At 44.1% G+C, this 23,924-nt stretch overlaps 1 protein-coding gene across 5 annotated transcripts in view; it reads right to left on the bottom strand.

Annotated features, from left to right (window-relative positions):
- Window positions 1-11,101: 11,101 nt before the first annotated feature.
- LNX2 (ligand of numb-protein X 2) overlaps window positions 11,102-23,924 on the bottom strand; it is a 60,845-nt gene continuing 48,022 nt past the window's right edge. For 4 of the 5 annotated variants that reach the window (XM_075742109.1, XM_075742108.1, XM_075742110.1 and 1 more), the window contains 5 exons: window positions 22,426-22,572; window positions 20,006-20,183; window positions 18,177-18,408; window positions 16,252-16,410; window positions 11,102-13,497 (listed from right to left, as the gene is read on the bottom strand). In XM_075742109.1, the coding sequence (XP_075598224.1) occupies window positions 13,362-13,497; window positions 16,252-16,410; window positions 18,177-18,408; window positions 20,006-20,183; window positions 22,426-22,572 (852 nt within the window). In that variant the 3' untranslated portion in view covers window positions 11,102-13,361. The remainder of the gene's footprint in view (window positions 13,498-16,251; window positions 16,411-18,176; window positions 18,409-20,005; window positions 20,184-22,425; window positions 22,573-23,924) is intronic. The other variant, XM_075742113.1, reaches the window with a different exon arrangement.

Below are 23,924 nucleotides of genomic sequence, written 5' to 3'. Positions count from 1 at the left end.
CTCTGGATCTTATTTGGTCCAACTTTCCCCCCCATACCAGCAAGGCCACCTCAAGCTGGTTGCCAAAGGCCATGTTCAGATGGCTTTTGGATATCTCCAAGGTAGGAGCTGATATTCTTCAGTTTAGGTGTATCAGGCAACATGCACCTCTGAGAGACCGGGAATTAACATGATAGTCAAAACAACGCGTTATCTTAAACTTGTCTTTAAAATCAGCTGCTGCTTATGCCTGATGTAAATGTTCACCCTTTAAGTCCACATCCTAACGTTGCCACTTGGTTGTGACGGTGTGACGATGGGATCCTCTCACCTGGATTTAGGACCCCAAAGGTGAGTTCCCTAATGCCAGTTGGCATTGCCGCCTGGCTCCCTGCAGCCGGTAGCAGCACCCAGTGAGGGCGCAGGTGCTTGTGGGGGGGGTGGCTCTACCCAATGGTACCCCCAAAGAGGTCACATTTCCCTGACGGCCCCCAGGCCACAAGCTTTTAGCTGGGTTTTGTCTGAGATGCATCATTTCCAACCCAGGAGCACCATATAGGAGGTGGCTTGCAGTGATGGTCCCCCAGCATGGACTTCCCTGAGTACCCCACCTTGGTGACTCCCTTGGATGCCCCATTTTTATGTCTTACCATACATACTTGATGTTGTCCAACGCCACCTGCATCCTGGGAGGGGAGCTGAAATATTCTTCATTGATTAGATTTTCTTGACTGCTGTCAAAACCTGCTTCTCTCAGGAACTTTACATCTGACTTATTTGGAGAAGTGCTGCAAAGCACTAACTATCTACGGTAGGATTCATCTCACCTACCTTTAGATACTACTGTATGAAAGTTGGTACCTCGGTTGCTCATCCCCACTTACTTTCAAGACAGGGGAAAAAAAAAAAAAAGCTATGTCTAAAGTGTGAGTCATCTGATTTATTTTAGACAACTACATTAGGATGAGATGAACAGCACCTAAAAGTGCCAATTTCTCTCCATTAAGGAGAAAGGGAGCCCAAGCTCCCCGGTGTAAACATTAGGCATCAACATGACAGATATCTGTGCCTGGGCAGAGCATCTCTATTCTCATGCCTCACATCCAGACTGTCAGCAGGAGAGACGCTGTCTAGTGCAATCCTGCTCCATCATGAAGCTCCTGGGTGGCTCAAAGATTGCACAGCTATAGCCGTGTTTCACTTCAAGGTATGGAAGTGCAACGTAATTATGCATTGTGAAGTCTTTCTGGACTTCCAAAGCTTGTGTTTCTTGTAAAGTTTGGGCTGAAGCTTACCTGCAGTCTCCCCAGAAGTCTATTTTGCCATTCCTTTTTTGTATATATGAGTTTCAAATTGTTATTTTTAATGATGTGCTGGTCTTATTTTAAAATTCTGAGGATGTCGCTGTGCACGCTGAATTTTAAGAAAATCGTTTTTGTCTGTCACTGCTCCTGTACTGAGAAATATATTGACTTGACTGAGCATTTATAATTAAAGTATCTGATATTCAAAGCTTCCAAAGACTCACTGAGTGACAATCAGACATACCTGGCTGAAGCTGGAAACGGCACATTTATCTGTTGTTTTCAAGTGTCTGTCACAACATGCCAGGTTTGCTCCTTGCTCACTGGTTAGCTTTTATCTGTTTGACAACGAAAAATCACACTAAATGAAGGGGAAATTTGCATCGCAAGGATGCTTCTCTGTGCTCAGCCTCCCGCCTCTCGTGATAAAGTCGATAGGTTTTTCATTTCAGCATTGCAACAGTCGGTAAAAAAGCACTCTCAAGCCCAGGTGAGCTTATTCTTCGCCGTGAATGGGAGACAGCGGGAGAGCAACGCAGCATCTGAAGGATATGGCTGATACAATATTGTGGTGGGTTGACCCTGGCTGAGGGCCAGGTGCCCACCAGAGCCGCTCTATCACTCCCCTCCTTCTCTAGACAGGGGAGAAAAAGTACAACAAAAAGCTTGTGGGTCGAGATAAGGACAGGGAGAGATCACTCACTAATTATCGTCACGAGCAAAACAGACTGAACTTTGAGAGGGAATTCATCTAATTTATTACCAAGAAAAACAGAGTAGAGGAATGAGAAAACCAAATCTTAAAAACACCTCCCCCCACCCCTCCCATCTTCCCGGGCTCAACTTCACTCCCGGCTTCAACCTCCGCCCCCCTCAGCGGCACAGGGGGACAGGGAATGGGGGTTATGGTCAGTTCATCACACGGTGTTTCTGCCGCTTCTTCATCCTCAGGGGGAGGAGGACTCTCATCATTCCCCTGCTCCAGCATGGAGTCCCTCTCACGGGAGAAAGTCCTTCACAAACTTCTCCAATGTGAGTCTCTCCCACGGGCTACAGTCCTTCACTAACTGCTCCAGCGTGGGTCCCCCACGGGGTCACAAGTCCTGCCAGCAAACCTGCTCCAGCGTGGGCTCCTCTCTCCACGGATCCACAGGTCCTGCCAGGAGCTTGCTCCAGCATGGGCTTCCCACAGGCCACAGCCTCCTTCAGGTGCCTCCACCTGCTCCGGCGTGGGGTCCTCCACGGGCTGCAGGTGGAATCTCTACACCCCCTCATCCTCCCTCCATGGGCTGCAGGGGGACAGCCTGCTTCACCATGGTCTTCACCACGGGCTGCAGGGGGATCTCTGCTCCAGCGCCTGGAGCACCTCCTGCCCCTCCTTCTGCACTGACCTTGGTGTCTGCAGAGTTTCTTACATCTTCTCACTCCTCTCTCTGGCTGCAAAAGCTCTAACTGTTTTTCTCTTTCTTAAATATGTTATCACAGAGGCACTGATTGGCTTGGCCTTGGCCAGCAGCGGGTCCGTCTTGGAGCTGGCTGGCATTGGCTCTGTCAGACACAGGGGAAGCTTCTAGCAGCTTCTCACAGAAGCCACCCCTGTAGCCCCTGCCCCCAAAAACCTTGTCACGCAAACCCAACAGAAATATTTACCCTAAACCAAGGAAGATGTCCATCTGGCTGTTTGATGGTAGAATAATAACCTAAGAATGAGCCACAAGCCTCGCATCTTATTCACTGTGGTTGACTTTACCTGGAGTCAGGAAGACCCTGCCTGCCCACGGCAGCTGATGGCCCCCAGCGTGATGGCTGGGTCAGCCATCAGACTGGTTCTAAGCAGTGGGCTGTCAGCATTTCCGCTGAAACCTCCTCTTTCAGGGCTTTCACACATGTGTGTAAAAGGTTGATTTGCTTTGGGGATCTGCACAGAGCAGTTTGTTTAGGGAGCAAGTTTTTGGTTTAATTGTATTTCAAAGAGCAGGTACTTGAATGCTCCAGCCATGATAAACAGCACTAGCTGAAAAGCTGTGGTGGACTTTTAGTGTTAGGTTTATGGTCGGACTTGATGATTTTAAAGGTCTTCTCCAACCTAAATGATTCTGTGATTCTTGTGCTGACGCAGCATGAATTAATGCAAAGTTAAGTCATTACAGACACCTCTTGTTGATAATCAATGTGTAGTGTAGTCATGTAGCCCATGAGACCATAACACACACAAAGACCTGGATTTCTATTTGCTAATAGAATTAACCAACTCTAGCAATAACCAAAGGATTTTCTAAAAGCAGACAAATGCATTAAACTTCATCAGATTGGGGCAAGTTGTCCTCTGCCTCATGGAAGATGGGTGTGCAGAAGCAGCCATCTGCTGCAAGATGTTTCTACAGTGCTTCTCAATTGACTCCACTCCTGATTCATAAAAAAAAAAAAATCCTTCCCCCCACCTTCCTTGCCAACAAAAATAATGAATGAGACACAGAAATAAAATTAAGTAAGTGTAGACAGAAGCGTAGCTGATGGCCTTCAAAGCCTGCCCTGGGGTTGAAAAACCTGTCCTGGCTGTAGCTTGCAGCAGCAGTTCTGGTCCAGGGTGGCGGGGTCAGTCCCACCCCGGTCTCAGTACTTTGGGAAAGGTACAGATTATATAAAAGTTGAGGGAAAGGCAAATTAGGGGTGAAAGAAGTAAAGAAAAATGAGCTGCTTGTTTGGTTGGGTTTTTTTTTAACCTCGCTAAGACTGATTTACAGCTGTGCCTCGAGGAGCTGAGAATCTGGAAGGAAAACAAACAAGTGAAATTCAGTTTTGCCCATGCTGGGCCACTCAAAAGGCTGCAGACTTTTAGGTAATTATCTATAATTTGTTACCTATAACATATAGGTAGTTACAGTTAATTATATGGGTAATTATAATATATGGGTAATACATAATATATAGGCCATAAAAATATATTATCTATAAAATATGCTAGATAATTACGTACAATTTCCCTGTCCTGAGGTTTTGATTGATTATGCACCCTTGTTCCTGACCGCATCCAATCTGGCTGGGAAGCAGGATGCTACCAAAACCCATCCTTGTGCAAGCACTGCCGTGGGAAGCGGCTCTGGGCCCAGGCCAGGGGGTTCAGAGCATCTTCTTGGCAATTGGTACCACCCAACCTCCCAGAGGGCACCTGTGGCCATTGACTGAGGCGATATTTTCCTGTGAGTGTGTGAGTGCCACGAGACTCAGCTGATGAAAAATATTTTTCTGTGGTTGATGTCTCACTACACTACTGGCAGATGCTTTTGGAGAGGAAAAAAAGAAAAAAGAGCAAGTGTTTCATTCAAGAAGCTCCTGGTGAAATACAGTTTCTTTAGATTGCGGTTCAGGTTGCTCTGGACAGCTGAGAGATACGCCCTGAAAACACAACTATTTTTGAAGTCGGGGAGGTACTAAAACTCACAGGGATGATGCTATCATCCAGGGGAAAGGCAGTAAAACTGGCAATAGTGACACATGAGCAGCAGGGCGTCCCGGCAGGACGCAGCGTGTGGGTGTGAGAACTAGCCACGCACCCCAGGGGTGACAGCCTGAGGAGAGGGCTTCTCGGGCAGGAGCCGGGTGTGCTCGGGGCTCTTCCTGCCTTGTACATGAAGCAGGACCAGGGAGTGAGCCCCAGCCCCGGTGCCGGTCCCGGGGAGCTGCTGGTGGCACTCAGCGCCCGCTCTGCTTTAGCTTCATGGTGCAAAGGTGTTCACTGGATGGAAGATAAAAATGTGGACACTGAAACAGTGTCTGTAGAGTTGTAAGGGACAGGGTCACAGGTTCCCAAAACCACTGAGGCCGATGCCAGAAAGCAGCAGCTGCAGCACGAGCCAATGGCGATCACCCCGTCGGCATCCACCCCTGCAACGGCCAGTGCCAGGCCAAACTTCCTGGTCATGGGAGACAAAGAGTGACCCAAAAGGCTGAGTAGCTACTCACGGCTGCTGTTAGAGTGGACTTGCTGACCAGGGAGCAAAGGCATTGAAATGTTTCTCGGGTGAACTGTGGCACTGAAGGAGCAGGCAGGGCTGGTGGCACACGGGTGCTGATGGCGGAGTGAGAGAGGGTGCCCCTGCGGTACACCTGCTCCATGGGAAAAATGGTCCAAACCTGCTCTGGACCTCCAGTATCCCCAGTGTAGAGGAGCAGAGGGACTGATTTCACTGTGGGAGGTGCAGAGTTGGATCTTGAACCATCCTCAGCCCAGTTCATATACAAAAGGCACAGGGGAAAGAGGGACCACTCGCTTTTCTGCTTGCCTGGAGAGTGATGTGCTGGAGGCACCTCTGTGCATTGGGCAAGGAGCTATGAAAGGCGCCTGATGCAGCAGAAGACACGTGAACTATTTTGGCCCTGCTTATGGGGCAGTTTAACTGGGATGGAGGAGAGAGGCTGGCTGCTCTCTCCCTGAGATCGGTTGCAACCCAGCAGCAGCACTCCAAAATCTACTGATTATCACAGTTTGACTTTAACCGAACCAAGTTGGAGATGGGGTAACTGAAATTCAGCAAGTCTCAGAATATTTACTGTTCTGCCCCTGCATGAACTCACACAAATCTATTTTTCAAGGTTTATGCTAAAAGCCAGTCGTGCTGCTCAGGCCAGACTGGAGCTCTTTTCTGCATCATTAATTCCTTGGCTTGTTTTTCTTTTTCCAAAGTTCTCTGCAGGTCATTCCCCGCCAAGTGCAGCAAGGGATGGAAGAGCACACTGAAATCATTATTGATAAACAGTTACATCTCAAACCTATGCGGAGCCATCATTTCACAAAGATGCAAACAAAATGGTTTTGCATCATGTAAATTATTTTCCTATTTGAAACACAGAATCTCTCTCAGATAGCTTTAAAACCCGTATTGTAGTGAAGCACCCAGTTTGTTCCATTAACTACTCATGGAGTCAACTGGAGAACCACTGTTATTAATTTCAATGGAAAGCTAAAATGCAGTTCATTTTCTGTAATTGCAGGCCCATCACCTAAAGACCCAGGAAAAGCTTTTAATCCAAGGCATTTTTAGAAGGGTATGATTACATCGCATAGCTTCATAAGGTGCATAATTACCACAGCATCAATTGCAAAGAAACACAAAGACCCAAACTTCCCAGGCTGTTAGAGAGCAGTGTCCCCCCTTCCACTGTTCCGGGGCTCAGACGGTGTGTGGGGTGCTGGGGTAGATGCTGGAGGTGGGGGACGTCTGTGGGACCCAGCCGTGATGCTTCCCCCACGGTGGGGAGCAGCAAACCCAGCAGCTGCACCCCCAGTGCCAACAGTCCCGGCAGCGATGGAAAGCCCAAAATACCCCTTACGCCTCCCCACACCGCTGACTGTGTGCTACCTGTCAGAGGATGACGCAGAGAGACCCTGTGCCTGGAGGAAGCATCAGTGGGCTGGAAGATGCCTTGGACAAAGCAAGACTTAAAAGGTTGTAGGGGAGCGGCCAAGCATCGCTGCAGCGGGATGGCGGGCAGGAAACAAGCAAAATGGTCAGAAAAAATAAATTTTGGGAAGAAAAATCTGAGAGTAAATGCTATTTAGTTTAAGGTTGAGAAAGACTCCATGAGGTGCAGCATACTCAGTTGAATAAAATTTCACCCCAAGGGCTGACCCAGGACCCCTGGACCAGCTCCCCAGGACAGGATGACGGCTGCAGCTATGTTGACTCTATTCAATCAAAACAAATCGCGTAGCACCTCCGGCATGTCTGTGGGAAGAGAAAACTCCAGCTGGAGGGAAGAAGAAAGGAAAACTTTTGGTTTTGAATTATTGCTTGGCTGTTTCACTCAAGGAGGGATAGCTGTGACTGCCTGCTGGGATTCCAGGCCGCTGCAGCCCGGAGCTGTACCGGCAGAACTTGTGGCCATGGGCAGAGTTTCAGTGCAAGGCCACTGTTTCCAAGCAGGGTCCTTTGTACTCTCAAACCTGAATCATGGAGGAAACTCAAATCAGTGGAAACACATAGATGCCAGAAGACCAACCCACTTCAATCAAGCGTTTGACGTGCTTTAACAGCCCCTCTCCTTTGGCTCCTGGCTTCAGTCCTCTCCTGCTTTAAGCACCGATGGATGCCGAGTGGCGGCTGCAACGGCAGAGGTGCGACAGAGCCGAAGCTGTTTCTTCCCAGGGCTGCTTCACTAGTAAAGAGGAGTCACCTCTTGCTGCATCCCACAAGGAGGGACCTTTAATTGATTGCAAAAAGAGCTAAGTGTACTTAGCACCTCGGTGGATGAGGACTAAGGTGGGTAATAGCGGTGGCAGAAGTAGCTGCTGGGGAAGCAATTTAATTAATAAAAAAGTAAGAAACAAAAAGGTCAAGCCTTGCCTCTGCTGTGCTGCATTTAATCTGCACATGTACGCAGGACTGCAGGCTCCCGGGTTGTTTGGGATTATTTTTTTTAGCTGGCATGTTTTCCCAAACATGGTAACATTTTTTAACTTTAGTGGATGACATTTTGTAATGTTTAAGGCTCTGTAATATTTTATGCTTGTAGCTTTTTGTGATTGTCTTTCCAATATGGCACTGATGCTGGTATTAAAGTTTAATATGATTAGAAAGCTCAATTGTATAACCAAAGGGTTATACTCTTTATCTATTCTAATCTGATTAAAATGCTTCTCTTCAGTAGCTTTCCGCAATCGCTTTATAGCAAAACCTGGGAGGAAAGCCACCAGCACTTTGGTTTGTTCCAGATGGAAAGAAATACCAAACGGGTTGCTTAATTGCATACTTCATTCATTACCGTACAGGGCTGGGACCAAACTGCAAGCCCAGCTCCCGTTTGGCTTTAGTGGAGCTGCTCACTGAGAAAGGGCTTGTGGAACCGGTGGGTGCCCGGGCTGGCCCTGAGGCTGGTTAAGGTTCCATACCCACCTGCTTTAGGGGCAGAAAAAGGCATTTTGGGTCTTGCTGCCTGGTGCTGAGGTTGCTAAGCAATGAAGTCACTACAAGTAGCTAATGTCACGGCTACATCTAAAACCCACCATAGCATTAAATTCATCATCGTAATTAAATTCTCTCACTGCTTATGATACCATCTCCCTTACGTGATGCATCTCATCCAGCCTAGCGGTAAACTAGTTAATGCAACAGAACACATCCACCTCTAATTTCCATTGCCATTTAGTGCTCATCCACCACAATTTATTATCAGTCTGAAGGCATAGTACAGAAAATGTGCTGCAGAGAACACGATTAGTCCACAAATAGGTAAAAGCATCAAGAGCGAGCTCTGTTTTACTAAAACTTACCTCCTCTCCTTCAAGTCTTCCTCTAATGATTGCCAACGCTGGCATGGCAGAAGAGCTGTAGTGAGACCAAACATCACTGCTGAAATAGTGGTGGTTTTGCACCACCAGACACCATGCTTTGGGGGTAAAGCAGAGCTGCTAGATGAACCCCCTACACAGCAGAGGTTATGCTGTGTGCTGTGGATCCAGAGCGCTAGGCAAGCCTAGCTCCGAGACCAGAGGTAGTGCTCCTGACGTGCTTATGTGAACCCTTGCAGCTGCACCTGAAAAGGTGGGGATGGCTGTTTTGCAGACCACCTCCCTGCAAGACGCCCAAGACTGAGTCACCACCGAGACCATGATCGCTGACTCCGGTGTAGCCAAATCTGGCCTTCACCACTGCGGCAGGATGCCATGCGGCCTCGATGCTACTGCCTCTTCTGCCTAAACCTGAGCCACGGTCTCCACAGCTGGCTGCTACGGCTAAGGCAGGATAGGAGAGGTCTGGGAGGGGAGTTGAGGTGCTTAAGGTAGCCACTACCACTTGGGAAGGAGGGTGGAGAGAGGCAGCCCCTCCTAGATGCGATATTTGCCCCTAAGAGTTGCAGAAGATGCTCTCCCCACCCATCTCTTGCCCAATTCCTCCCCCTCCTGCGACGGGAGCGGTTGGCTTTCATTCCCCCTTTGGCAAAACAAACTTGGCTTTCCCCGCTGAGGAGTGTGCTGTTTCTGCTTGGCTGTGCTTGCAACCCACAGATTCCTCCGGCCAGCCTTTACCAGCATAGTCTAACAACAAAAACAACCCCCAAACCCAAACCCATTCCTGTTCCTTCTAAAACAGCTTCAGGCGCAGTGAATGCCACAGCTGATGCCGAACAGGCTCTGCGCTTCTCACTGGACTCTCAGACCTCTTTGATTTCTGAGTTGTCTGAAGTTTTCTGCATCACTCTACAGAAGGGGGCTCATCACCATCGTAACAATTGCAACGCATCACTGACATTGGCATGGCATCCATATCATACTGCTAATATGCAGGGGACCCATCCGTGGCGTCAAACAGAAAGACAGCATCAGCATTTAGCTAGAATTAAGCTTTCTTACCCATATAACATTATTTGAATTGTCCCAGGAGCATAAAGTCTAAAGCCTCCTCCATCTTCTGGGCATCAAGTAGTCTAAGAATTGTTCTTCACTAGCTGGACAGATTTACGTCAGGTGTGATGAGGTCACTGCAAATCATTTTCTGTCTCTCCGTTTTTCTGTGTGTCAGGGCAGATCCACTTGTTAGGTAAGACAGATTGCCTACAAGTTGTCCGAGACAACTCGAATGAGGATGTCCACTGACCTTCCCCACTGTTACATCATCTTGGGCCGTGTGGCAACAGACACGTGTGGCCTTAACTCCACATCTGCCATCGCTGCTGTCCTGCCTAGCATACTCATTCTTTTAACTCATCAGGATCTCCTACCTTAGCTCATTAACAAATTTTTATGATCCATTAAAATTGCCTCAGAAGTAAATGGTCAAGTTTCTTAACTAAAAGGAACTTGCCTTGCTTCTGGTATAATCTGGGTCACGCTGTATCTGAGAACCAGGATTAGATTTTCATTATACCCACCCCCGATCTACTAGGGAATTTGCAAATAAATGAATTCTTAATTCCTTTGTGATGTTGAATTTTCCCCTCAGTTGTTCCTGACTTTAGAGCGGCAAATGAAACATCTTCAGATTTCGTTTCATTGGCATGCTGTGAAGCAGAATAAACTGTTTTACATTCTTTGCTGGAGATCCCTAGGGTTGTTTGGGGAAGGTGTTTCTCACATGAAGCTCCAGCACACAGATGACTAGGTCCACCAACTCACGCAACAGCTCTGTGCACCTTCAGCTGCAACAATAAATTCATTAATCTGTCTGTAATTAAAACACTGATGGTCTGGCTCTTACCTTACGGGAAGTACAAGAGCTACCAACAGACCTGCAGACGCAGCTGATTTCTTCTGCGTTTCTGTACACAGGCACGGTTTTATTAAAGGAACTTGCCTGCTCGTAACCCACTAACTACTGCGAGGAATAAGAACCCAGGTTCTGGGCAACTTTACTGCAAATCATTAAGAAATTGCTTTTAGACTCATTCCAGCTTCTCAGACATCTAAAGATAGAGCATGCTTGCCCACAGGAGATGGGAATTGATTACCGGGAGGCTCAAGTTTCAGCTGCACAACTGATGTTTCCAGCAAGACTGTCGCCTTGCATTAAACCTATGCTGTGAAAACATCCTCCAGCTGATCGGCACCAGCTGGCGTTGAGGGGGAAAGAGGAAACGCTGCTTGTGGCGAAGTACCATAAGGCGTAGATCTTACCCCCGCTTGAGAAACGCTTCTCAGTGCTGGAACTACTGGTTAAACAGCTGGTACGTTACCCTGGCTGGATGAGCATGCCCTCAGACTCTTTTGGTACATTCACTAACTGTAATTTATGAGAAATCACAGCAGAAACCCCCCCCCAGTTTTTGACTCGGCATTGAGCTACCCCTATCTTTTGCAAAGAGCGAGACAATACTTTGAGTTATTACAATGAGTAGAATGAAGTTTTATTTTCATTCATCCTTCATTAATACCACACAATTAGATATCAATATCTGGGAAAAAAAAAAAAAATCGTGAAATAATTTAAAACAGAAGGCACGGAAAACCAAACCCAACTATGCAGCTACAAGCTAAAGGGGAAAAATGATTCAGGAAGGGAATTAATTCAGAAAGGTTTTATCACTAGACATTCTGATCAAAAGCTACAGCATACAGAAACAAAACCACATAGTTTAAACTAACCCATGCTTTTGGTACATATAAAGAAAAAAAAAATCTAAAAATCTGATTTTTGCAGGGTTTTGAATGAAAAGTGTAACTTTAAAAATAAAAACCCCATTAAATCTAGTACATATGTCAAAATCTCCCTAAAGTCTATAGTAAGATGTACTTTACAAAAAAAATCTGCATTAAGAGCAAAGTACACAGTGAAACAGCATCTGGGGATGGGAGGAAACTTGTCATTAAATCAGTTAGAGTATCAAATAAGTTTGGTGTTCACTTCAGAAACAAAGATTCTCAGTACAGTAATATACTGTAGAGGACATTCTTTCGTATTTTAATATTATGAAATTAAATTGTTAGCATACATTACAGAGAGGAATAAAACCACTTCATTCATATGAGATTTTTACAATTATTTTTTTTTGCAAAAGAGTAACTTTATTTCTTTTGAAAACAAAGCTACTGGAATTAATGACATGCGATAATATGCCCCGATATTATACCGGCGAAATCTGAAAATAAAATTCATGCTTCACAATTGAAATATGTTGTGATTCTCAATTACATTCTCTGGTAATTAATAATACAATACAGAGGTCATTCATAAAATCAGTTCAGGTTGGGAACCTGGTTTATAAACGAAGCTCTTTTTCAAATATGCAGAACACTGACAACACACGGGGTTTGCTCCAGGTCAGCACATTTCTTTCCACACTCCACCCCTCTTTTCTTAAACAAATGGGTGCTTAGCCTGCAAATATCACGGAAAGGCAAAGTCTAGAAGTTACAGGTTGGTCTGTAAAAATGCTAAATACAATCCAAGTTAAATAGTATTACTCTTACTGACAACTTAATAGCAGGTGCTCTCTAAAGGAAAAAAAAAATATCCTGAAATGCAAGAGAGATCATTTCAGCATTTGATATCAAGGCATTTGCACATTTGTCAGGAGGTGATAGAATAAGAGTGAACTTTGCAGCTTACTTTGCAGTTGGACTTGATTTCAAAGAGCCTTCTTTCTAGCCTGCCCACGTGTAAACCATAACGTATGGTTTCTTAATAGCTTGCTTTTTTTCCTTGAAATAGTTCCCTCATTTAGAAAGTCAAAGTAGTATTGTTTCCACACGTGAATAAAGAGAGCTGACAACTACAATAGAAACAGTAAAAATGATCTTCGTAAAAATGTTCATCAAAATTCTCTGACATAGCAAAACATTCATTTGTAAAGTCAAGTCTAATACTGCAAGCCATTCACTCAAAGGCGACCTCGGGCACGTGTATTCTTGCCAGTGTTGCAACACTAATTACTTCCATATTTCTTGTCATTATAGGATACAAACTCTGTAATATATTAAAGTTTCCTAACAAAGAGTCCAATTATTGCACTTTATAAAAATTCCAGTAATATCAGGCTTTTGTCCTACTTTTCTATGAACACTGATGCCCTGCAAGAAAAATTTGGGGGACCAAATAATTTCAGATGAATAAAATGGATTACTTGAATCAGTCTGAAACATCGAATCAAAAAATGAAAAGGCGTACAAAATGCAGAGATGTACCTTTGGAAACAGAATTTGATTCATAGCAGCAGATAGATGTGTCATTGCGGTACTGACACATGTTCTCTTCGCAGGGAAGAACGGGCACATGGCTATTAGGTTTATATATCACGTATAACTTGAGGACTGTGCAGAGAAACCTAAAGAACCACTAAGTTCTTCTGCTAACTCTACAAGCCTGGCGGGGAAAGCTCAATGACAGCCGTATCGGAGTGCGAGTTTCTCTCTGAGCTCGTGTATATTTGCATTTGCGTCAGCAATGGATATAGCAAACAGAAATGGCTATTTCAGGATGGAAAGATACATAGAGTGAGTCTGACAGCCCTATAAAAAAAAAAGAAAATACAGCAGTTTTGGCCCTGCTTATAACCAGCTGTATCAATAGGGGAAAAAAGATAGAGGAGATTTTTGTGCCAGCTATCTAGAAAAAGAAGCTGCTTGAACCAAAGCGATTCCCAAATTTATATGAGGCTTCCAGGCCAGCAAATCACGGTTAAAGTTACTTTGTTCCTCTGCTCCTTCAGCATGGGAACGAGTGCAGAATGGCTCATTCCAACCGTGGATAGTCCGTTTACAGCAACAATCATATCACCACACCTAAAAACACAAGAAGAACAAAAACACCATATGATGATTACTCCTCTGCTGTAACAAGTACACAGCAACGAACAGCACTTCACCTCTGGGGTGACAGTTTCCATCAGGTTGGAAATGTAGCTAAGAAACCCCAAGGGGTTCAATTTTAAGCCTGTTTTACTACTGAAACTCATCTGGGAAATGCCCAAATCACTGGATTTCAATTCTAATACAAAATTAGTTCTGCATTAAGAGCTGACCTGTAGGGAAATGTGAGGAAAGAGAGATGGCAAGATATAACGGAGTCAAGAGAAGATAATGGGATAGCACGTGCACGACAGAAGCATTTCTCTTTGCTTGTGTGGATTAGAACACGTTTACACCAAACATGCCTTTACTGTAGGAGGTGTAAGTAAAGATACTTATGGTTACCAACCGCATTCCAACCGAGAACCTTGTTTTCGACGGCTTACGATTTTGTCAAATGTAACTGTTTGGCTGAAACCTCCCTCAGCAGATGGTTCAACTGAGAAGCTGTAGCATCTCTATGTTTTTAAACGGGGAACAGAAATTGGGAGGATGCTGTTTTCTGGCCTTAGGAAAATTGACCTTGAAGGGCTAAGTTTCAGTTTTTACAAGCTCAAGAGAAACTCTAAAAATGCACCTAAGTTCTTCCTACGTTGAGCATGCTCCATCTCCAAGCGTCTCATCTCTGTGACTTGAGTGTGTGTCAAAAATGACTCTGGAGATCAACCAGGACTTTTCATGAAACCGATCCTCCCAACTATTGGAGGCACCAAAATGGATGGCAAAAAGATGCTCTCCTGAGCTCTCCCATGCCCTTCACTAGGGCAGCACAGTGGAAGAAGAGTCTTTGTGACCTACACCAGTCAAATGTGCACTCAAAAGTGCTTTCTGCCGGAACCAAGGTACCCCATCACCCAAACCACAATGCTACAGTTCACTGAGTGGGGTCCCACTCCCCCAGCCTTTCTGCTTAAGTCATTTCACCTTCTATAAAATCACACCAGACAGATACTGTACTCACAATACTGTCTTCACTGTCAAACTGTGAAGTTATTTTCTTCCTTCCTCTCTAGCCGAACAAAACATTGAAGAAATTTGAACAAAACAGAACAGCTTCACAAAAGCCCTGCCCCAGGATAACTCATGACGGAGGTTCTAAGGAGCTCTCCCTTGTTGATGGACCATTTTTAAGCCCACATTATCAGTGAGACAGTACCGTTGAACAGAGGGTACTATATGACAATATCACACAAGAGCATCTTTTCCACTCCTTACCAAGGGGGTGAATGTGACCACTCCTCTTCTTAGGAATGATGCTTCAATTTACATTTGGTTGAAGACTTCTAGTTATTAATTCCTCAATCTGAAGTGATTTACTTTGGGTTGAACTGAAATCTTTCATTTAACCCAAATTGTTTCATAGTTGGCCAAAAAAATATAATTTTGTGTTCAGCCAAGCTATTTTTTCATTTATTTATTTAGTCATTGAACTGAAAAATCAATTACTGGCAAGGCTCTAGGCATAAGTACAATTTTTTTCTTAAGTTACTTTGTAAGTAAATCTACATGTAAAAATCATGCCATAAAACTTCAAGTTGCATATTCTTTACTGCCACCTTCACAAAAATACAGTTTATGAACAAGAGAATCTTTAATAGGAATTGTAAATCTTAATTCTGAACTAATCCTTCAGAAGGCTAAGATGCATATACGCATACTAGACCTGGGCGTTGCATCCAAACATAATGTGTAAGTAGAATCATATAATCTTTAAGGTCAGAAGGGGCTTCAGGAGGTCTCTAGTCCTACCTTCTGCTCAAAGCAAGGTCAGCTGTGAGATCTGACCAGGTCTCTCAGGGCTTTATCCAGTCAGGTCTCAGAAACCCCCAGGCGCAGAGATCATGCAACTTGTGCCACTGCCTGACCGTTCTCAGAGGGAAATAGTTTCTCCTTATAATCAAGTCTCAACCTCTTTTGTTCAACTTGTGCCAGTTGTCTCGTCCTCTCGCCCTGCACCACTGTGAAAAGACCAGGCTCTGTCTCCTTGATAATGTCCTTGTAGGTACTGGAAGGGGCTGTTAGCTGCCCTGAAGCCCCCTCCTTGTGGGGCAAGTGCTCCAGCTCCCACCATCTCATGTGCCTTCACTGAACCTGCCTCATTTATCGGTGTCTTTCCTGTCAACTAGTGACTCTCAGGGCACTGGCATGGGGACTTGGTTCCTTAATGATCTCTTCAGAGATCTTTTTCATCTGCTTTCTTGCCTTTCCATTAAAGCAGCAGCACCCATCTTCAGTACCAGAGTTTCCAGCAGTGACTTCAGAAGACTACATGAAAGGATACAGCAGTTCTCCCCACTTTACAGAATTTTTTAGCTGTCCTCTAGGAAGACAAAGGCATTACAAACTAGCCAGTTCTGCACATAGACATTTTGCAATGTCTCTTGGCCTAAAGAAGGGTTCAACAGGGAGACGGAGGCAGCAGGTGACATCAGCGGTGCAGCTGGGGAGGAGGACGGGAACTGGCAGAGGTGCCAGCACAAGCACCACCTCTGACAGACACCCTCTTCCCAGCAGAAACACCCTGTACTTCCCTGCATCATGCTCATCAGGGAGGCAAAGCGCTCCTGGGCTGCGTGATCCCCCCCAGCACAAGATCCTACAGTGTATTTCCTTAAGCAATTAGTTACACCGGCGTGTAACTATTAAAAAGTATTGATTATTATTATTATTACTATTATTTTAGCTTACTTTAATCTTCCGTCAAAGTATGCGGGAGTTCCAAGAACAATCGTTTTAATGAAGAAAGGCTGGTTTGTGTGGTTCTCCTCGTAGCCTCCGACGATGCTGAAACCCCAGCTCCCTAAATTGCTTCGCCGCAGTACTACGTCATGGCAGCTATGTAGGCAGCTGTGGAATAAAAGGACAGGATAGCAAGAGAAAAAGCTGCGTATACCACATACAGACATTTTTATAGTAGGCATAACACCTGCTGTCTCATCATTAGCACTGTGCCAAGCGTGGAAGAGGAGGGGAGGGGTGGTGATTAGACTTCTGTTCCCAAAGTAATTTTGCAGTCAGTATTCAAACTGATTACGAAAAGAACCCCCACAATCTTGAGACAGAAAAGTGTTTTCAAAGAAATAATGCAGTACTAGAATATTACTTAAACACACTTAACACTGTAAACTGACAGTAATAGAATGGCATTTTAGGGATTTCACAGGTGGCAAGAATGCGGGTGGAGAACACATACCTGATGTGTTTAGTTTGCAAGTCAAAAATGCAGTGCATTTTTCTTCCACCCCCAGTCCATTTAGGCTTTTTCTACTGTAAGTAAAGATCTAAAAATCCATGCATCATCTTTGCTACCTCTGAAGCATCACCAGTAATGAAAACATAAATTATTAACCATTTTGTTACACAGAATGTAGATACTCCAGACCATGCTTCACTAACTGTATCTCCCCCAGTGAAAATTAATTCTTGCCAATGAAGTTGGCAATGACTGTAATAAAAATACATAAATAAAAAACCCCATAGAAATCAACGCTTGCGTAAAAAAGATGCCAAGTTCTTTATTGATGTAGAACATTCCTTTAAAGAACAGCAGCACAATGCATAGCGTAACTTTAGGAGCCATGCATGGGCAACTGTAGTATATAAGCAATAAACCACTGCTGAAGCATGGAAAGCAAGTACATTCACCAAAACTGAGAGCTGTTTATTGAGATTAGGTAACTCATTAATACTTGAATGGAAGAGAAATTGATAGTAAAACTCAGAAAATTAAATGAAAAAGTGTGAAATCTTTGGAGGGCCAACGCATGGTTCTGTTATCTTTGACTGCAATTCTGCCACCAATACATCTGTTTCTTGTGGTTTTATGCTTAAACTACAGACCTGAGCCCGGAAACTCAGAGAGAGGGGAAATAATCTGCACTCCCTGACTGAAGTTAACACCACTATTTTCTGTAGTGAGAGCTCTTCTTGATAGCAAGCAATGCCAGAATGAGCTTATAGCTGTAGCCACAAGAGAGTGAAAAACAGAAGAGTAAAAATGAAACACGGTGATGTCCAGCAGACCGCAGATTAGTCAAGGGGAGGGAACTCACTGCAAATCTTGGAGAGTTTTTGTGTTTGGCAGAGATGGTAGTGGGTTCTCGAAAAAAATGCATGAGGATTTGTAACTACGGACTTGTACGTGCGCAAGAGACCCATGTCAAGAGTCTGTCAGAATGGCAAGTCTGATCCAATATTCTAAACTTGTATATTTGGCCTCATAAATTTAGGTAATGGGTTAGCAAAGAGACATATGGGTAAATACTTTGTGTTTTTATTAATAACCTCTCTAGTTTTAGATATTCTAAAGGAAGTTACGATATGGTTAAGCAATAGAAAAGACGACTTGTGTTCAGTGAGAAGAATCCACATGGGTAGTTACTACGGTTTGCGAAGGGATAAACCAAGTCTATTCATCTTCCATTTTCCTAAGTAAACATTGCTCCTGTTCCCAGGCCTCTTCCTAAGCACACTGCCAACCGAATATAGCGGAGACGGTCAGTTAGGTAGAAATAAGGGCAGATGTGCTGCAACTGGTAAGGTCTCTGCTTTTGTACCTCTCTCAGAATTGGCTTAAAACAGGTAACTAATTACTTTATCAATAAATTCTGTACCTTGGAAGTCCCAGCCACATGACCCAGGACGGTGACCAACTGGCATCGTATTCATTTTCACTGATGGTACTCAATTGTTCTTCGTTAGCCTGGGGCTGTTCTTCTACAATCTGGACTTCCAGGGCTTTCAGGGCAACTACAGAAGAAGCAGCACTAGCTTTCAGCATGGCCACCGCCTCACTGTGACTTAGGTTAGTCAAATCGATGCCATTGATGTTCAGCAGCACGTCACCTGTTCAAAGGTGCAAGTGAGAACACATCATACTATCAGAGTCGCTCCTACTGAAAGCACCTCCCGTGCCAGGGTTTCATTTAATACCATGGTTTTTGGAGATGAGACAGTCTGAACTAACAGCCTGGGAATGTGAATAGCTCTGAAGGCTCATACTGTCAGTTTGAAACATTCATGCATTGAACTACTAAGCTAGATCAGTGTCATTTACTTCCACATAATGCATCACTGCTGTGCCTTCTATGGTATATCGCTCCGAAAATTTGAGATAGAAATTACCTAATAACTTCACTGTCTCGACTATAACTGCCACTGCAGATGCCACTAGATAATTGTTTCCAGTGGCGTATCTCAGGTCCACCCTAACTTTAAAAGGGAAGAAGGAATGATGGAAGGAACAATACAGGCACCACAAAGTAACCAAGTCTTGTAGATAAGTGAGGCTCCACTGGCTGTTTTAGGTCTTCTGCTTTTTCAAACTTGTTACTTGGGCGAACAAAATGGAATTCACAAACTACTGGAAAGGTTGGTACAGAACCCAGTCTATTAGAAGAATGAGCGAGCATCTCTACAAAGATAACCTGGAGCAAGTCCAAAAACTGTAAAAAAACTGCCACAATTTTTATTTTATTTCAGAATATTTCTAAGAAGCCTCAGGATAAAATAAAAAATGTTATTTACTGTCCAAGCAGTGACAATCTCCTTTTTCATATTTTCAGAGCAATTGTGATTCTTCCATCAAGTATGGGTTTTTTCATAGTAGTACAGAAAAAGAAAGCATACCCGTTGGTACGTGGGTGTAAATCTCCCTCTCTCAGAAGCATATATGGATGCTCCCACGCTGTTCTTTTTAAATTTGCAATTTGTGAATTTCCCCCCCCCCTAAATTTCTCTCCTAAAACCATCTGTAATTCTGTGAACTCTGAATCGCAGAGATCCCATAGGCAGTCTTTGTTTCACATACAGCACAATATGTTTTAATCATCAAATGCTTTGCTATGGATCAGGCAGGACTGCCTTCGCCTACACCAAGTCTAACCTCTACCTCCTGGTTCCCTTCTGCAAAGGCAAGGAACAAGGATGGGTGCTGTAGCACCCCTGAAGACTGGCAAACCCAAGCTGTCCCAAAGGATAAGAAAGCATTCAGGAACCAGGGTCAACACTAACATAGCTTTGGGGGTAAACTTAGCACAGGTGAGCCGTGGTCTGCCATCAGAGCATCTCTACTATTCAGATATTACACTGAGGAGCAGAGATTTCTCGGACAGAGGTGGGGCCCAGCCCACCACACAAAACACAAAAACAGGATGTGTGCATCCCCAGACCCTCAGCTCAGGGGATTACCATCAGCTTTAAAGAATTTAACCAGACATTTCCTGGTCTTCCCCTGCTATCGTTCTCTAAACATCCTTTTCCTAGAAAAGGTGGAAGTGTGATACTAAATACTGTATTTCCATTATTGAAACAAGAAGAAAAGCATCCATCAACACTTCCCTACATCTGTGAAAAGACTTTCCGGCACCACCTGACTCCAGAGAACGTATTCATCAAACAGCAATTGGAGGCCACCCGTGCCACCAGGAAAGCCAAGCCCCACCTCGTTTAATCCTGCCGTCTCTTGCCAGACACCCGTGAGGCTGCACGCTTGTCACGAAGATGGGCAGTTCGCCACTTTTGCTGCCTCTGCCTCCTGCCACTGTCATTCCCAGAGATTCATGTGGCTCTTTTTTCACAGTAATGTGCTTTTCTTGGCATGTAACACACTGGGAGAGATCCTGTTTGACAAGGATAAATAACATTGTTAAAACTTAAAAAAAAAAAAACCAAAACACAAAGAGCAAAACCAGACCAAAACACAATTAAATACACCCCAAAGCTATACTTTGGCACTTTAATGTAATGGTTTACAAGGACTAAGTAGTGCAAATCAGCTTCAGCTGGATTTCCTCCAAGTCAGAAAAAAACCCCCAAAAAGCCACTCATGTAGACACTTAAATATAGTCAAAAAGTTTATAAAAGTCCATCTTGCAAATCTCACTCCAATTTTTCTTAGCATCCTACACTGGAATAGGCTAAATTTTAGGACTGCATTACAAAACCATATGGTCAAAAGAGTGGACAAAAGCCAGAAACAAATCTTTTGATGACTTGGTGAACATCAGCATTACTTCATTTGCCAGTAGAATATGGCCCAGAACTACAAAGCAGCTCCTAAGAAATGAAAACACATGCGGTTTCACGATGACAAAGAGAGACCATTTAAAGCCCTTATATGTCATGTTTTCTTTCGCAGCTGGTACGTGGAATCTCCCAGAGCACAACGTAACTAAGGCTAATCAATGCCAAGGCTGGTAATGGGTGCCTTGTGCAGACTCCCCTAATGATTACAACAAAGACCCAGACTTGAAGCAAGAAGAAATCCTGTATTTCATTTTAAAACACCTGAATTATAAAGTTTAGCCCGTATTTAGTTTTGCCCCATCAAAAGGATCTAAACCTGAATCAAAGTACATTTTATTTGCTGAAGCCCTTTCTCTGGAGGATATTTAGTGATACATTCAAACCGCAGTACATACACCTGTAGTAGCATCTTACATCAACAGAATATTTGCAAGGAATCCAAAATAACAGAAGAAATAACTGGCAGATTCTTCCAACTACAAATACTTATTTATTCCCCTGCCTTCTCTTAGAAAATGGCAACACTGCTTTCTTCAACTTTCAGTGCCACATGCTCCTTCTGACTGGCTCTGCTCCTTGCATATACATGTCAATCACATATGTAGCTATACATATACATACCATAGCTTATAAAAACAGCTCCTTCTTAAGTCTTCAGGCTTTAGGACTAACTGGCTGGTGCCATGCAATTATATAAATATTTTTTAAGCCACAAGACTTCTAAGCCAACTGTAGGTTAATGAGAGAGACACAAAGATAAATGGTGTGGAACATGGGAAATGTCTGCTTGCAGTTACGTGGGACTTCCCACTTTGAAAGAGCCCGGGGATGGTATCGATACGTGAGGGAAATCAGCTCAGCTAATGGATCAGCTTTGGAACTGCGATAGGAACATGCTGGCAGATGAAAAGCGAGTTCAAGCTCTGATATAGATGAGCTGTAATCGTTGTGTTGATATGGCCTAACATTGTGGCAAGTACTAACAGCCACTAACTGTCTTCAGGAGCTTCACCTTTGTCGCTCAGGAGGAAAACAAGCTTCCTAGACCCTCACTTGCTCTTTTCTGAAATTACCCAAAGCTTTAAAAGAAAATACTATCAACACATGTAAATCCTCCCAACAGAAGTATGACATTAAACAGTGATGTCAACAGAGTGGACAGGAGGAAAGGTGGCTTGGTTGACCAGGTCAACGTGACAATTATTTCAACAAAATCAACTTCTTAACAGTAATAAGTCATATTTTTCTAACTACAAGAACATCTCAAGCACAGGCTTTATTTCTGTAGGTCTTCCAGATAATTTGACACTAGCTTCACAAAAGTCTCTTCACTCTGCCTTTCTCTCCTTGCTTGACCCTGCAGAACTCAGAAGTCTTGTGGTCAGCACTCATGGAGGCTCATGGAGGAGATGACACATACCTCCAACATGCTCTTTATATGCTGGGTAGTGTGTACTGCATCTCCTGTCCTTGCTGGTTGCAGCCAGCACAGCTGCAACAAAACAAGTAACATCCTTGAATGACAGCTCTCACATACAGCAGTAACACATGAGCCACTGTCTTAGACAAGGTCTAAGAAGTACAGCTGTATGAGCTCAGAGAACTTGCTTCTTTCACTGCAGTCAGCAAATAAATTAAAAAAATATACTGAAAAGCTGTTGCATATTTTTTGTTCCCACTCCAGACATGATGCAGGACTTGAATACTTGGAAGTTGTTTTTGGTTTTTTTTTAAGTGGGTAAAAAAGAAGATAGAACCCTTTGTTCCAGTCCTGCCTTGCTGGACCATCACATGAGTAAAATGGTATTTATACCTCTTAGAAGGAGAAATACCAACCTTATGTGAGTTGGGTCTGCTGTGAAACAGCTGCTGGGACTGGTGTTGGTGTGGGTTGCTGTTATGAGTCCCGGTGTCTCGGATAATGCTGACCGTCTGTGACTTCAGGGGTCTAGAGATGATCAAATTCACTCTCTCCCCACTAGCCTGTCAATATATAAAACAAAGCAATGAAGTTGATAGGATACTGATTATCAGCAGCGAGGGAGGAAAACTGAGGTTGAGAGGGCTGGAGCACCTTTCCTATGAGGACAGGCTGAGAGAGTTGGGATTGTTCAGCCTGGAGAAGAGAAGGCTCCAGGGAGACCTTAGAGCAGCCTTCCAGTACCTGAAGGGGCCTACAGGAAAGCTGGAGAGGGACTGTTTACAAGGGCATGGAGTGACAGCACAAGGGGTAATGGGTTTAAGCTGAAGGAAGGTAAATTTAGATTAGATGTTAGAAAGAAATTCTTCCCTGTGAGGGTGGTGAGGCACTGGAACAGGTTGCCCAGAGAAACTGTGGATGCCCCATCCCTGGAAGTGTTCAAGGCCAGGTTGGATGGGACTTTGGGCAACATGGTCTAGTGGAGGGTGTCCCTGCCCATGGCAGGGGGGTTGGAACTAGATGATCTTTAAGGTCCCTTCCAACCCATATCATTCCATGATTCTATGATGAAAATGTATGATGAAATATGAAACAAGACAACAGCAGAACTTGTTTTCCAGTTCCAGGGAGTGCCACAAACTTCTTAGACTGCACAATCCCTTACTTGCTTCTTGCTACAATTTCCCCTAGAGCAGAGGGGATATTAACGCTCCTCCTTTGCCTCTGACATTACATTTACATCAGCTGGAAATCCTTTGCCAAAAGGACCGTTTCTCACTTTGTGTTATGAAGCTTCAACCATTAAATATCACCCAATTCCATTTGCAGCCTCTGTGAACTTCTGCAACACATAGCAATAAAGAAAGAAATACCCAAATGATGTCTCCAGGGTCTGCAGATTTTGCTCAAAAGCTCTGAACACCTCTGGTACTTCCCAAAGAGATGTCCAAGAAAGATGTAATATATGAGCAGATCACCAAATTCTTGGGGAATGTCAGGAGACTCGGCTACCAGATGTTAAATAAAACATCAAGTCTTTCTGTTGCTGCAAAACCACACCTCAATAGATAAATGTTACCCAGTGTAAAAATCTGACCACTTCATTGTATGCAAAACCTGAGAAACTGAAATTACAATTCCCGAGATCATTGTTATTTTCCTTTAACTGCAAGGGAAGCTTTTGAAATGATTCCTGAAACAAATACTGACTACTCATTTGTGTTGGAGTTCTCTATGTGGTACTGGGTTAAGCAAAGATGACTGCACTAGACTGCAAGAACCTACTACTGGTTTATCCCAACTTTCCTAAAAACAGAGGAATTTTCACCAACATCCCGTCAGCAGGAAGCAGCAATGTGCTGCAGCTGTTTCCTTACAGACTGGGAGAAAGGCATGGAGTAAAGGTTTTCCTGTG

The sequence above is a fragment of the Balearica regulorum genome, chromosome 1 (genome assembly GCF_011004875.1).
Source record: "Balearica regulorum gibbericeps isolate bBalReg1 chromosome 1, bBalReg1.pri, whole genome shotgun sequence".
Taxonomy (NCBI): domain Eukaryota; kingdom Metazoa; phylum Chordata; class Aves; order Gruiformes; family Gruidae; genus Balearica; species Balearica regulorum.
This window is presented reverse-complemented; position numbering and strand designations above follow the sequence as displayed.